The following is a 17,040-nucleotide window of genomic DNA, read 5'->3' as shown; positions in this document are numbered from 1 at the left end:
CAGCAATTACGTCAAGGTGAAGTTACTTGTCTAAATCAGGAGCGACGTGCAAAGATAATTAAATTAAATTATCATCTCTTTATTTAATAAGTCCAAACTAATTATCATAATTCAACGTTCAATATGATTAAAATTATCATAACACAAATTGCAAGTGACGAAGAAGTTTCCAACATGATATACTTGTGGGAAATAGGTGACCTCCTAAGGAAGCCAAATAAAAATTTTTTTTATTAAATCGTATATTTTGTACTTAATCATATTGTATTATAGTTTAATTAAGATCACCAACAATATATAGTTTTTTTATTATTTTTCTTTAAACTCTTATGTAAAATATTATTATAAATTTTAATTGTATGCTTTTGTTTTTCTAGGTGTAAACACTTATTAATGTGGTTGAAAAAATAAAATAAAAAGACAAAATATTGAAAAAAATATAAAAGAAAAGCAAAATGGTTAGGCATATAGCAGTCATTTGATGTCATGTCAAATAAAGTAATTGAAATATAAAAAATTGGATTTGAGTTGGTAATTGGTAAGCCCATTGAAGAAATATAATACCGCCGTGGCAGTACAGTAGTGCCGTTTGAGTGAGAGTGTAAGATGACTTTTTAGGGTTACCATATTCTTCGTCTTTGTTCACACACGTGGAGATACCTAATAGGCCTTTATTTATTCATTTTATTTTTTATTGTTTTGAATTTTTTTTTTTTTGAATTTCTTTTATTTAATACTTTGAATACTATTCTTATTTCTAGATGAATGGCTAGTATGCTACTTTAATAAAAGGTTGACATTGGATACTTCATGGCTAGTTTCAATGTTTCAATGATTATCTTGACATTTTTCTAGTACGAAACTAATCTTGTTTTAAAGTTGGTATTGCTGACCCATAAATGCCTTTTTAATATATTACTATGTAATTAAAAATATAATGCATAAATGGATAAAACTTTATCATAGTTAAAATAATTTTTGATAATCAATCACAAAATGATTCTTTTATTTATGTCTTATTCAGAAAAATTAGTTAGTTATCTTAGTAGTTTTCATATGTTTTATTAGTATTTTATTAATATTAAAGGAAATAACGTTTTATTATAATCCGTTTTTTCAACTCGAAACACTAGTAGAAATATTATGCAACCAAAATATAAGTAGTTTATGATGATTTTTTTTTGTCTCATAATACAAATCGTTTTAAGTATTTGAAACAGTAACAAATGATGTTTTTTTGTTATCTTTATTTATATTTGATATAATAATTATCTTCATAATTTTTTTTTTATTTTGAAATAAAGAGTAATTTGATCCTTGATTTATTATAATTTAGGAGAAATGATTGGTTTTTTAATCCCGTGTAAAAATCTTAAATGACTTATATTTTAGAACAGATGGAATATATTGCATGATTATGGTTTTAACGAAGGCCAACTAATTTACGTTGAAAAGAATTAATAAGACAAAAATCTTTGAAAGAAAGGTGATTAATTAATGGTTAGGTAGACAGGACTTGCAGAACGTATTTGGATACCAAATTTGGTCCCAGATCGGTCGCAAAGTGGTATCTAATTATTTAATTTCTGCAATTTATATTATTTGGCAAGCACTTGAATATTCAGTCACAATTAAGCGTTTTTTTTTTTTTTTGGGGGTACTTTAAAGTAGTTGAAATGCAGAAATTGCCTTTGAATTTGTACTGGTAATGGTAAGCCCTTAAAGAAACTCTAATTTTTAATTTGTTAAGTGTGCTTTTAATGGTAAGTAATGCCGTAATGGGCACTCGTAGGCTTATGTTTTCCCTATTTACTTTTATTTTCTATTTTTTAATAAAATTAATGTTGTGATCTACTACGAATATTAGCAACAGATTATAAGAAAATCAACATTTAACAACAGATTTCATTGATAGACAAATTTTATTGGTAGTTACCGATAGATTATAGATAAAATTCAATTCTAAATTAAAAAGATTATATAATTTTAATGACAGATTATTGATTGATTACCAATGGATTATTCATAAATTATTACCGATAGATTTTGCCTATAATTTAAATTTTATCGATAAAAAACGCATTAAATTTGCGTATAGTTTTATCGATTTACTAAAGATAATCGTATTTATTTATATAATTCTTCAGTATTTACCTACATAATTTCTATAGATATTCTTGATGTTTTATAAAAAATTATTGATATTTTATTTGTTCATTTATTTTTAATCACTTAAAATAGAATGAGCGCGTAATTTTTTATAGTACAATTAAAATTTCGAGTACTATTCTAATTTCTAGATGGTTGACATTAGATATTTCGTAACATGCATTGCTTCCTTTAAAGGCCGGCCATGTCGGTGGGTTTAACTTTTGATGTCAATGAATAAGACATGTCAACATGTAATTCACAACAACGTGTTTACTAGACAAATTTTTGGGTAGCTTTATCTCCCGACCACATTGTGTTAATGCTATAGCAAATAAGAGACGATATAAGATTTGAGAGAAAAAAAAAAAATATTAGATTTAAATTAGAAAGGGCAAATAAGTCCATTTGGTGGAGAGACTCGAGTTTATTATTTATATATTTGAGAAAATTACAACAATTTAACTTAATTAACCAAGTGGTGTGTCTTTTTGCATAGCTTAATAGCCACATTGTTTAAATCTTATTAGTCACGTAATCACTTGGTATAAACTATTGATTTGGTAAATTTGATTGCTTTCATCAACCTGCCCAAGTGGATAATATATATATAAAGGTCTTATAATGCTATGGTTTGTGGTTATTTATTCATTTGTTATCTCTCCATAGTATTTAAAATAGCTAGCGGAGAGTTTTTCTAAGTATCCCTTAACTAAGAACAACAAATTTTATTTTATATTATGTTGGAATTTCTCTAAAAACAAGAGTTTGTCAAGTAGTGACACTTCTTTTTTAGAAAAAGAGAAAAAAAAATAATTAATTAAATAGTTATGGAAGATTAGTGATAGCATTGGATTAGAAACTTTAGACGGACTTATTTAAATACCATCTACTGGCTTATTTATGGATCAAATTAATGAAAAATATATATTTTTTAAAAAATAATGATTTTTATAACTATGCATTCAAAAAAAAAAAAATGTAAAGCAGAAATAATTTCAAAAATCTCTATTATAATTAGTTGGGTACATGAATAGATCCATAGACAGATATGTAAGCAAAATTTGTCCTTAAAACTTAGACATTAAGGCATGAGAATGCGATCTTAATTAAAAGTATTGATTGTGTTAATTAAATTGTTATAAAAATCTAATATTTGTTCATTCAGACGCAATTGTAAAATAAAATAAAAATCTAATATTTGTTTACTTTCCCTTTTCGTCTCTCCACCAAAATACAATTCTATTTTCTTTTTTAATTCATCATTTATTATCTAATTTCTTAATATATCCCTATTTAATGTATATCCATATTCCATAATGATATTCATTAATATCTTTGTTCCATAATGTAATACCCCGAATTCTTATTTTCGAAACTTTTGAATTTTTATTAAATCAAAAATCAGAAATTTTAATCATGTGGACTGCAAGTATAAAATAGCCTCAATTCAAGCCCAAGTTTACGAAGTTGGGCTCAAGCCCAAAACACATTATCGAAATTTATCAAAAAAAAAAAAAAAAAAAAAAAAAGTATATATATATATATATATATATGATTATTAATATTAACATTAAGTAAATTGAAGGAATGTTATAGAACCTAACTAAAATAATCAAAATAAATAAAACCGGACCTAAAAATCAATTTAATTTGTCGAGAACCACACGAAGGATCCGAAAATCGATTGGAAAACTCGAAAAAACCAAACGAAATGAGACCAAATCACTGAATCAGACCGAACCGATTCGAATCGAACCGGATCGGCCCACTTTTCTTTTCTTTTTCTTTCTTTTTCTTTTCTTTTCTTTTCTTCCTTCTCCTTCTCCAGTAGCGTGGCCTCCTCCTCCTCCTCCTCCTTCCTCTCCTTCGATCTCCTTCCTCCGGCCACCAAATTCAGCAAATGAATACTCTAAAAATATCTACTCAACGTGAGGAAGAAGATTATAGCTTAGATTTGAACTGAAATTGTGTCTATTTTGAAGGGGAAGAGCTTGAAGTTTTGGACACCTTTTTCCGACAATTCACGCCGTTTCAGGCAAGCCTTGGACACAAGGTGAGTACCAAATGACTCCTCTCTTCTTCCTCTTTCATTTGATGGCCTCCTCGTCGACTGTAATAGCCGGAATCGGAAAACCCAAAATGGGTATCACCGAACCTTTCCGCCCAATTTCCGGCCAACTGGTTCAGACCCACCTTGATTTGAACACATATTAGTGATCCTCTCATCGAAACGAATAAAATGATGTATTGTTTGTCAATTTTGGTGAAGGTTAAATTTTCCGGCCACCGTGCACGGTGGCGGCGGCGGCGGTCCGGCGACCGGCCGGCGAGACTCCGGCGAGACTTCAAGGGACAGAATGCTCTCCTCTTCGTGCGGAACACGGAAATGAATTTTGATTTTAAATCGGTACACTCTAAAGCTTAATCCGCAATTTTTGAATAAATTCTGAATTAATTAATTAATGAACTTAATTAAGTATTTAAGTAAATTAAATTAAATATTATTAAATAGATTTTATGAATATTAATTATAACTATAAGGTTGGTACAAAAAAAAAAAATATATTCCTAGCTAATAATAAATTTTAGGAATTTTATTAACAAATAAATAGTTATAGAACAACTAATTATAATGGATTATGTGAATTAAGTGACCGAATAAATGATGGATATGGCGGACGGGATTAGTGGATATGAATTTGCCCGATGGATGGGCTGTGTGTGTGGATTTGTGAAAATTTGAAAAAAATTTGGATAGTCCAGTTTATAGAGGAAATGCTGTCGAATTTTTAATAAAACACTTAATAAAGAATTAAATTAGTTATTCTTAAGAAGTAGTGACGACGAAAATTTGAGGTATTAAGAAATATTATACAATATTAGAATTATCATTATATAATATTTCTCACCGAATAATTAGAGATTTTATCTGAAGGTTATAAATTAGAATAGTTATTTATATAAATGAGGGAACCTAGATATATATATGCATATATAACAAGTGAATTAAATGACCGGTAGCCAAAATAAATAAACGAATGTGAAATATAAGTTTTTGAATTAAAATTCTTATTTAGAATTTTCTTGTTTATTTTAAAGGCTTATAAAATACAAAATGCGAGGACAAAAGCTGGAAGCATGTGGCTAAAAAGGCAGTCCTTTTAAAGGACAATAAAGAACTGTGAGTAGTGTTAGATAACTAGCATCATCCGCCTGCATTCATGCATTCACGGCTAAATGTTATCATGCATTATTTTGTTGAATTGCCATATTATGATGCACTATTCGTTGATATTAAAAATTGTTTGATTACTTGTGCTATGAATATACTGTGCCTTGTTTGTGTGGAATTGGGATGACGTGGACCACCATGGGTTTGTGAGGACGGTCTGTGATATGGATCCTGAATATGATATGATATGGAATTTGACCGTCGGCCGGGAAAATGGGAGATCGGCGCCCCCATGTGCACCTGATGATATGGATTATATGGAAAATCACAGGATGGCTTCTTGTTGTTGCGCACCTGATAATCTAGATTTGATTGTAGCCCGCAGGGTGGCCTCCTGTTGTGAGCACTTGATGATCTAGATTGGATGGAGACCACCGGGTTGCCTCCTGTTGGTATGGAAAAGAAAAGAGAGAATGGAAAAAACAATGAGAGGACTGGTCAGTGAGGATTAGACCAGTTGGCCGTATGGGGGATCGGCTCCCTGGTGCACATGTATGAGAGGGCGAGCCATGTGTGAGGACGGCTCGCTGGGGATTCAGGTGGTGCCATTGACTAATTTCCACGTGATGTGATTATATGAAGGTGATAATAATTGTGATTGCTGTTGTATTGCCATTTGTGTGACAAACTGCATGATCATATAACTAAACGAGTGACCAAATTAAAATATTTTAGCATTTGTGTGATTGTATGGGGTGAGAGGGTTATCTAACCCTACTCATTGAGTTTGGCGCTCATCCCTGCCTACTATTTTTTTTCCAGGTAATAGAAAGAAGGGAAAGCCCTATGGAGTTGAAACACGTATTATAGAAGATTGTTAATGATAGAAATAACGATGTGAATGTAAAGGTAGAGTTCCGCAATTGTATTCCAGTTGGGTTGTAAATAAATAGTAAAAGTCCATATTAAATATATGAACTGCATTTTGGATGCATATGTATAAAATGTTAATGGGTCTGAATCCATAATTATGAATAGAAAGTGAGATTTAAATAAGTTAGGCTTACTACGGGCTTCGGGGGCCTTAAGCCCACCCAGGTCCTAGTGCCGGTCCGGTCCATGGAAATGGGTCGTGACAAAGTTGGTATCAGAGCATAAGTCGGGCCTTAGGAATCAATTGCGGAACATAGGAAATTAAATAGAGAGCTCCTATGTTGGGATCGGCCGTAACCAACAAAGGAGGTGTAGTCTGGATTGAATTCCATTTTAGTGCCGGTGGACGCATCGTGCACGAGGATGGAAGGAAATCTATATGAAACTTAGGATGAGAATTAAATGTATATAAGTAATAGTAAATCATAAAAAGGTCCGGGTAACTGACGTTTATAAAATAAACATTTCGAGTTTTGCTAAATCCCCTCCATCTATTTTGAAGCAGAAGATCAGTTGGAAATTGGTGTAATGGCCTGATCACCCAGTACACCATGATTCGACAAGAGACACTGCTTCAAAAAAAAAAAAAAAAAAAAAAAATTATTTGAAATTATTTAGAAAAGAATTCGGAGTTTTAAAGACAATAAGAAAGTAAATTTATTTGAACTATGATTTGAGAAACATGTTTTATTATTTGCTTATTGGAAATTGTTTTGAAGTTGCAATTAATTGTTTGGTTTTATTGTTTTGTCGGCATGTCAAAAAATTTATCTGATTTTAGAATTTAAATTATTTACAATGATTGCATGTTTGATTTATTTTATCATATTGTCTATCCCGAGGACTAAATTAGGCCTATAGAAATTAATATTGATAAATTAATAATAAATGGTATAGAATATGAATTTGAATTAAAATTTCAATTAAGATATAGATTAAATTCTAGAAATGTTACTGTTAGGGAATAAAAAGTGAAAATTGTAATGTACATTAAATTAAGGGTTAGCAAAAGAAGGATTTAGGACAAATAGTTATACTAGACAAGAAATCCTCAATTAACCAAGCGAAACTTAAGGATGTAAAGAGAAAATTTGTAACTTACTTAAGCATAACATTAAGGAGGATAGAGACTTATTGGAAAAATTAAATAGAGTTAGACGTGGAAACAATAATTTGTGTCTTAAAAAGTATTGATTGAGGTGAATCTCGACATATAGAATTTAAATAGAGCAATGAAATTAAAATAAAAGACAAAGGTAAACTAATTATGTGATTAAATATGAAGAAAATAATTTTTAACTGGATAGGTCATATTGAGGTGAGGCAGAATATAATAAGGAAATGGGTAAAACTTCCTTTGCACAACTAGTATGAAGGGTAAGATTTTGGGTGTTTTAATATAGAATTAAAAGTAAAATTGGTTGGTAAATAATTGGGCAAAAGTTTGAATCGAAAATTTGATTAATATGGAAAAGATTGACTAATAGTTAATAGAAGTAATTACAAGTCATGAAATAATTATGAATCTTTTATAATAAAATGAGCAATTAGATTGAATCGATAATAGACTTATGGAACTAATGTGTAACTAAGGGATAGTTGGTATAATCTAAAATTTTATAAGGTGAAAGTGTAGTAAGTGTATTAGATATTATATAATTAAGATCCTAGCACATGTAGGATGCTTAAAGGGCTAGACTAAGTTCATAAATCTATTATAATAAAATGAATGTAGAAGATGATGAATAATGGGGAATGAATGGGGAAAGGAACGTGGATGCTGTAGGAAGCTTAATAAATTAAGAAAATTGGATGTATCTAGGTAGAGAGTTATGTAGAAAGGACTAATACCATTTATTAATCTAAGGTAATGATAAGAAACGTGTATAAAACCTGCTTTAAAGAATTAAGTACAAATTTAGATCGAGGTGCTAAATAAAATAAAATAAAATAAAAGTTAATAAATTTGGAAGAGAATAAAGGTCAAAGATAACTCATAATGATGAAGTAGAGAAAAAAAAAAAAAAAAAAAAAAATTTCTTAAAATTTTGGATTATAGTAATAGTTTTTCAACTTTGATTAAGCAAATATTTAGTCATAACATATGTAAATTAAATAAATCAAGTTTTATAATAAATAAATTAAATTTCAAATTTGTTTTACATTATATATTTGGATTTCATAAAGGAATGGGTAATAAAATTTAATTTTCAAATGAAATTAAATAATCTTGGGGAACATAGATATATATATTAAGCATTTTATTGAAAAACTCGGTTAATTATAAGATTTTTATTTAAAGAACGATTTTCTAAAGATTCCAATAGCCGAACGATGATAGTATTGAAGATTAATGTAATAAAACTCCTTATAAGCTTCAGCTAGGTGGTACTATGTAGCTTGAACGAAATTTTATTCTAAATATGATAATTGGCTGTAGAAGTACAACCCGAATACCCCACTCACTGCCTTTCCTCGATCTGTATTTTCGCTTTTGAGCTGTCTCCTTGGTAGTGGAAGCAATTTCTTGTGACTTTCAAATTCCCCATGCATCCATTCTTATTCTTTCCCACTAGATTCAATTCGAGGACGAATTGTCTTAAGGGGGGGAGATTGTAATACCCCGAATTCTTATTTTCGAAACTTTTGAATTTTTATTAAATCAAAAATCAGAAATTTTAATCATGTGGACTGCAAGTATAAAATAGCCTCAATTCAAGCCCAAGTTTACGAAGTTGGGCTCAAGCCCAAAACACATTATCGAAATTTATAAAAAAAAAAAAAAAAAAAAAAAAAGTATATATATATATATATATATATATATATATATATATATGATTATTAATATTAACATTAAGTAAATTGAAGGAATGTTATAGAACCTAACTAAAATAATCAAAATAAATAAAACCGGACCTAAAAATCAATTTAATTTGTCGAGAACCACACGAAGGATCCGAAAATCGATTGGAAAACTCGAAAAACCAAACGAAATGAGACCAAATCACTGAATCAGACCGAACCGATTCGAATCGAACCGGATCGGCCCACTTTTCTTTTCTTTTTCTTTCTTTTTCTTTTCTTTTCTTTTCTTCCTTCTCCTTCTCCAGTAGCGTGGCCTCCTCCTCCTCCTCCTCCTTCCTCTCCTTCGATCTCCTTCCTCCGGCCACCAAATTCAGCAAATGAATACTCTAAAAATATCTACTCAACGTGAGGAAGAAGATTATAGCTTAGATTTGAACTGAAATTGTGTCTATTTTGAAGGGGAAGAGCTTGAAGTTTTGGACACCTTTTTCCGACAATTCACGCCGTTTCAGGCAAGCCTTGGACACAAGGTGAGTACCAAATGACTCCTCTCTTCTTCCTCTTTCATTTGATGGCCTCCTCGTCGACTGTAATAGCCGGAATCGGAAAACCCAAAATGGGTATCACCGAACCTTTCCGCCCAATTTCCGGCCAACTGGTTCAGACCCACCTTGATTTGAACACATATTAGTGATCCTCTCATCGAAACGAATAAAATGATGTATTGTTTGTCAATTTTGGTGAAGGTTAAATTTTCCGGCCACCGTGCACGGTGGCGGCGGCGGCGGTCCGGCGACCGGCCGGCGAGACTCCGGCGAGACTTCAAGGGACAGAATGCTCTCCTCTTCGTGCGGAACACGGAAATGAATTTTGATTTTAAATCGGTACACTCTAAAGCTTAATCCGCAATTTTTGAATAAATTCTGAATTAATTAATTAATGAACTTAATTAAGTATTTAAGTAAATTAAATTAAATATTATTAAATAGATTTTATGAATATTAATTATAACTATAAGGTTGGTACAAAAAAAAAAAATATATTCCTAGCTAATAATAAATTTTAGGAATTTTATTAACAAATAAATAGTTATAGAACAACTAATTATAATGGATTATGTGAATTAAGTGACCGAATAAATGATGGATATGGCGGACGGGATTAGTGGATATGAATTTGCCCGATGGATGGGCTGTGTGTGTGGATTTGTGAAAATTTGAAAAAAATTTGGATAGTCCAGTTTATAGAGGAAATGCTGTCGAATTTTTAATAAAACACTTAATAAAGAATTAAATTAGTTATTCTTAAGAAGTAGTGACGACGAAAATTTGAGGTATTAAGAAATATTATACAATATTAGAATTATCATTATATAATATTTCTCACCGAATAATTAGAGATTTTATCTGAAGGTTATAAATTAGAATAGTTATTTATATAAATGAGGGAACCTAGATATATATATGCATATATAACAAGTGAATTAAATGACCGGTAGCCAAAATAAATAAACGAATGTGAAATATAAGTTTTTGAATTAAAATTCTTATTTAGAATTTTCTTGTTTATTTTAAAGGCTTATAAAATACAAAATGCGAGGACAAAAGCTGGAAGCATGTGGCTAAAAAGGCAGTCCTTTTAAAGGACAATAAAGAACTGTGAGTAGTGTTAGATAACTAGCATCATCCGCCTGCATTCATGCATTCACGGCTAAATGTTATCATGCATTATTTTGTTGAATTGCCATATTATGATGCACTATTCGTTGATATTAAAAATTGTTTGATTACTTGTGCTATGAATATACTGTGCCTTGTTTGTGTGGAATTGGGATGACGTGGACCACCATGGGTTTGTGAGGACGGTCTGTGATATGGATCCTGAATATGATATGATATGGAATTTGACCGTCGGCCGGGAAAATGGGAGATCGGCGCCCCCATGTGCACCTGATGATATGGATTATATGGAAAATCACAGGATGGCTTCTTGTTGTTGCGCACCTGATAATCTAGATTTGATTGTAGCCCGCAGGGTGGCCTCCTGTTGTGAGCACTTGATGATCTAGATTGGATGGAGACCACCGGGTTGCCTCCTGTTGGTATGGAAAAGAAAAGAGAGAATGGAAAAAACAATGAGAGGACTGGTCAGTGAGGATTAGACCAGTTGGCCGTATGGGGGATCGGCTCCCTGGTGCACATGTATGAGAGGGCGAGCCATGTGTGAGGACGGCTCGCTGGGGATTCAGGTGGTGCCATTGACTAATTTCCACGTGATGTGATTATATGAAGGTGATAATAATTGTGATTGCTGTTGTATTGCCATTTGTGTGACAAACTGCATGATCATATAACTAAACGAGTGACCAAATTAAAATATTTTAGCATTTGTGTGATTGTATGGGGTGAGAGGGTTATCTAACCCTACTCATTGAGTTTGGCGCTCATCCCTGCCTACTATTTTTTTTCCAGGTAATAGAAAGAAGGGAAAGCCCTATGGAGTTGAAACACGTATTATAGAAGATTGTTAATGATAGAAATAACGATGTGAATGTAAAGGTAGAGTTCCGCAATTGTATTCCAGTTGGGTTGTAAATAAATAGTAAAAGTCCATATTAAATATATGAACTGCATTTTGGATGCATATGTATAAAATGTTAATGGGCCTGAATCCATAATTATGAATAGAAAGTGAGATTTAAATAAGTTAGGCTTACTACGGGCTTCGGGGGCCTTAAGCCCACCCAGGTCCTAGTGCCGGTCCGGTCCATGGAAATGGGTCGTGACACATAACAATTGAACGTTTAAGAAAATAATTTGTTTTAAAACACTTGTCACATTTGTAGTTTCAAGAAGTAATAAATATTTTTTTTTCATGTTTACCCTTTGTGTATGGCCAATAATTATTACTTCAATTTAATGATTTTCTTAGATAATTAATATTAAATCAAAGATAATATTGCCAAATGTGATAAGTATTATGAAACAGATATATTATTTAATATTATAAAGGGGTATTTGGAAAAAAAAATAAAAAAATATAATTCAACTATATTAGTTAATTTTTTTAATCTATGTGAAAGTCCAACTAGGCCTATATATATGGAACGGAAGGATATTAATTTAATAATTTATATTTAATCATAATAGATATAATCTCTATATATAAATATTTTATTGGATCATTATTAAATTACACCACTTCATTTTTCCAAAATAGTTTAATATCCAGTCAAGCTCATATCACAAAAAACGTTTTTTTTTTTTTTCCTAGCCACACGAGATTCCTAACTTTAACTTAGAAGCTATTAGAAAAAATTAATAATTAAGAATTATCTAATTATTGGATAATAAATTATTTTAGAGTAAACTTTAGTTTCAAATTCAATACTTGATATAGACAACATGCCAACTTTAAAAACGGTAGATCGCGGAGACCTTTAGGATCCAAGGTAAGTTACCAAGTCTTCATAAATTAATAAACTATACTATAGTTATGGAGTCTTTGTCTTAATTAGGTCAAGGGAATTATTAATTAAAACAAACTTTGGTATTAATCACTTTTGTTATATTTAGAAATTTAGGTAAAGAATTTAGTATAAATAATTAAATTAATATATTACATCATAAAATGTCAACTAAAAAGAAATTAAAAGTCAATCATGCGTAGTTTAGTTAGTCTTTTCATATTTTGTAGGAGGCGTAGAGAGTGAAATGTTTTGAAGTCTGAAATCTCTTCATCATAAAAAGCTATACCTATTATAACATATATCTTCTCCTCAAAAAAAAAAAAAAAAATGGAATTTTTAAAAAAAAAAAATAATAAATAAAATATACTTAGATATTTAGATAAAAAATTTAATATAAACAAATTACATGATAAACTATGTGAATTTTCTTTAAGAAAATAGAGATTAAGAATTTAAAAAAAACCATAATTAAGAGCAAACTATTTTCAAGGTTGACACGTGGCTTATAACAATAGGATTATAAATATCTCTACCGCTAACCGTGTGCTCCTCTTCATCTCCGCCTTTCCTAATCTTCTTCCTGTCTCCAACAACAACACCGAAACCGAAATTTAAACCAAATCCGCGAAATCAAAACGAGAAGCTTTTTTTAGAAACCCACTGGAAATATACGTACAGTGATGCGTCCTTATGGTTTAACGATTCCAGGAAGCGAGGCCTCTCGCTTCCACCTCTCCACCACAATCGCCACCACTCCTACCACCTTGACGTCTAAGCCTAACCCAATTCTCCGTTTCAAGCCCGTTTCGCATTTCTCAAGCGCGTCCTTCAAAACAAAAGCTGCTGTGCAAGAAAGGATCGCCACCACCATCGATATGAGTTTCTATGAGCTATTGGGTATTCCTGAATCAGGGACTTTGCTCGATATAAAACAGGCGTACAAGCAACTAGCAAGGAAGTACCATCCTGACGTTTCGCCCCCGGATCGTGTCGAGGAGTATACTCAGAGATTTATTCAGGTTCAAGAGGCCTATGAGACTCTATCGGATCCTAGAAGAAGAGCTCTTTATGACCGTGACATGGCTCGAGGTATTCACCTCGCGTTTTCCGCTAGGAGACGGTACCAAAACGACGAGGTATTGGCTTCAATTCAAATTTATGCTTTAATTTGATTTAGGTTTTTGGGTTTTGATGCAAGTTTGTTTCATTTATCTGTGGATAATGGAGAAAGTTGAAGTTTTTCTTAAGGATTTGGTGATGTGTATATTGATTGAATGATATTTTTTTATCTGGTTAAGGGGGTTATTGTTCATTTCGTGATTTGGTTTTGGGTTTTCTGTTCCTTTTTATTATTTCTTATTCTCATGGATAATTTTATGCAGTTCTCGACAAAATCAATGCACTCTTTTTGAGGTCTTTGCCGTGGACTTGCCATGTTTCAACCTGAGTGCATGTAGTTTTTCTTTTGTTAAATATGGATAATTGACTTGGATGGGTAAATAGACAGTTCTATTGTTTATTTAATAGTTGATTTTGGGTTTATATAGAACCTTGATCCCAGTGTTATAAACCGAAGGTATGACGTTTGATGAGAAAGTTTTCCAAAGAAGAAAGACTGAAAGTTTCAATCTTTATGTGTTTTTTTATAGACTAAATTGTCAGTTTGCGCTAGAATTTCTATTTTGTTGTCTGCCAATTAGTTAAGTCTGATAATTCAGTCTCTGCTTTCTTAAATTTATTGCCGTGAAGAACTTTTTCTGAACATCCATGGAATTTTTGTTAATTAAAAAAAAAAAATTCAACTCTTTCATTTGTAGTTATCTAATATATGAGGTGAGCCCTTGCCATTGTAGTAGATGAAGAAATTCACCAAATCTTTTACAGGAAGTCACTTTTCTGTTTACTTGTATTGAAAGAAGTTGTTTCTTTAATACTGGGTTTACATTATATTAATTTTTTTTATCATTTTATATTAATTTGGATTCTCTTTTCTATCAGGAACTGGAAGTCACAGCTGAGTGGAAAAATCGCTGGGAGTCACAGTTATCTGAGTTGAAGAGAAGAAGCATGAATAAGGATGCAGAAGGGAACATGTCATGGGCAGCTCGAATGCGCAGACAGCGAGAACAATCATCGAAAGAAATTTAAATTAGTTTCTTGCTCTCTTATGATGTATATACAAGCCTTGCTATTGTTCGCATGGTTGTTGCACTGAGATCTATGGAGATACTGTCTAGTTAAGCAATGCAGAACATGGAAATTATATATTTGTATGCAAAACCAGATAGATATCAGAATCCGGAAATCAGAAAACTTGTATAGTTCTTTTGCGGCCATGTTAATGATACTTGCAAGTTGCAAGCATTTTATGTACATATTTTCTAGAATGATAATTAATATCTTTTTTTTTTTTTTTTTCCATTGTTGCTCGAGGTGAATTTAATGGTTGATATACACATGCGAGCATGTGAAAGCACACAAACACGCTCCATTTCAAGCATCTTCCTTTCAATTCTGTTCTCCTTTTGAAGTGCTTTTTTCCATCTTTCCATGTGTTTTTGAGAATCCAGATCAAAGGCATGCAGGAACGGAAAGATTGGTTGTGAAACTTCATGCGATGGTTTATACTTTAGAGCTTGCGTGTTAGACATGGCAGGAAAGATATGTTAAAACAGTCTTGATTTTGTTGAAAGATGGTTTGATTTTTCTAAAATGCTTGGAATTGGATGTCACATTCCCCATTTTGTCAGAATCGTTTGGAATTTTTCCTTGTAGCTATTATAACCAAGTGATTAAAGGAAACGAAGAAAAAATAAAAATGTGGAATAAGATTATTTAAAGGTCCATTCTTGTTTGCAAGTGAAAAATTGGTGTATCTGTATCTCTCAAAAAGCCCCACCACACAGACACAGCTATTGCTCTTTACTTTGTGGTCTGGATCTTGAATATTGCAAGGACTTATCCTTGTGTCTTTTGGTGCTGTCCGCCGATTCAGCCTCCATTATTATTGTCCATTCGCTGTTTACGCCGATGGACCCAGCGCATTGACGGAGAGAGAGAGAGAGAGATTGTCGCTCTGCACAATATAACAAATTTAAATATATATTATTTCTGTTCCGAAATTTGAAACTTGCAACCATCACCGCTTATTTAATAAAACCATTGAGTTACAAGTAAACTGAATATACTATCTTTAATTTACAATATTCAAATTCAATTTTTCATTAATTACATAAATAATTCAACAAAATTTTTAATTACTGTAACTTGGAACTAGGAATTTTAAAAAATCAACCAATTTAGATTTTGAGAACACAAAGAGGTGGTAATAGAGAGAAAAAAATTTTTGAAGAACCGAACCATCACTGTTGATTATTTACAAAGAGTAAAAATGAAAAAAATAATTTATTATTTATTAAATCTACAAATGTTACAAGTATTTGAGAATAGAGAGAATTATTTTTTCAAACTCTCAAAAATTTCAAATTAGTTTATATTAAAAGTTATTTCAATTAGATTCTTTAACTTGCAAATTTAATAATGTAGATTGTTATTTATCAATCTAACGATTTAGCCCTAATATTTTTTTAAATAAATAGCCCTAAAATTTAATTTATTCATATTTAATAATAAATATTTGAAAATTATAATAGGATGAATTTCACTCATTTATTTTTATATTATATCACTATATTTTAATGCGATTGTGGCTCAGTTGACAGCGCAGACTAAACATATTGAATAATTCTCAAATTAGATTCCCATTAAACACAATTTCAAAGAGGAGCATGAGCCTTAATTTTGATTTTTAAATCCCGAAATGTGATAATAGAGTCTAGATACTGGTTCGGTGGTCCACATAATTTGTTCTCTTTTACTGTTTTATAGTTGGCCGAATTCTTCACGTGTAAAATAAAATAACAGTGAAAGCATAATTAGAGTTATGACTAGAAAAGCTTTCTGCCTTTATGTGCTTGTTTTATCTTTTTCCATTTGATCCCAAATCAGGTATTTTTAATTTGAAGTAAAAATAAATAAATAAAAGAAAATAAATATTAGTTGCCAAAAAAATAAAGATTTGAGGCTGCTATTTTTATTAAATAAAAGATTTAAAAATGACTTTTTGCTTTGGACAGCATCATTATGTTTCTAGAAGCATGATTTATAGTGGAGGTCTTGGTGGCAATTTCATTGTGCATCGCACCAAATAGGCCTTTTTTTGTATGTCTCTATGCCTAATTTACAAAAATTAATCATGATTAAGGTTTTGGTGGGACCAATATTATATTTTACTGTAATTTAATATACATTATACTATTTGTAATTTATGGTGATTTGTGTGGAGGATTGTCAGTGAAATTAAGAGAGAAGAAAGAAAATATGATTTATCTGATTTAATAAATTTTTTTAAAAAATAATCAGTAGATTTAATTTGTATTTGTAGATATATTTTGAATATTAATCTAAGTAATAAATAAAAGTGTGGTAGGATGTTTTGCCATTATGCATA

The 17,040-nt window shown here is 31.0% G+C and overlaps 1 protein-coding gene and 1 long non-coding RNA gene across 2 annotated transcripts; both read left to right on the top strand.

The window, feature by feature from the left end:
* Window positions 1–3,856: 3,856 nt before the first annotated feature.
* LOC149495064 (uncharacterized) lies at window positions 3,857–11,766 on the top strand. The gene is made up of 7 exons (XR_016321726.1): window positions 3,857–4,204; window positions 4,421–4,558; window positions 5,251–5,332; window positions 6,146–9,591; window positions 9,808–9,945; window positions 10,638–10,719; window positions 11,533–11,766. It is a non-coding gene; the product is annotated as an uncharacterized LOC149495064 (long non-coding RNA).
* A 1,316-nt stretch (window positions 11,767–13,082) lies between these two features.
* On the top strand, window positions 13,083–14,903 carry J20 (DNAJ-like 20). Its single transcript, XM_012215705.4, has 2 exons — window positions 13,083–13,666; window positions 14,529–14,903. Exons 1-2 carry the CDS (start codon window positions 13,211–13,213, stop codon window positions 14,676–14,678), a joined length of 606 nt encoding a protein of 201 aa, XP_012071095.1. The 5' UTR covers window positions 13,083–13,210; the 3' UTR covers window positions 14,679–14,903.
* Window positions 14,904–17,040: the final 2,137 nt, after the last annotated feature.

Source organism: Jatropha curcas, chromosome 7 (assembly GCF_041381405.1).
Source record: "Jatropha curcas cultivar XTBG-Jc1 chromosome 7, XTBG_Jcur_1.0, whole genome shotgun sequence".
NCBI lineage: Eukaryota > Viridiplantae > Streptophyta > Magnoliopsida > Malpighiales > Euphorbiaceae > Jatropha > Jatropha curcas.
This window is presented reverse-complemented; position numbering and strand designations above follow the sequence as displayed.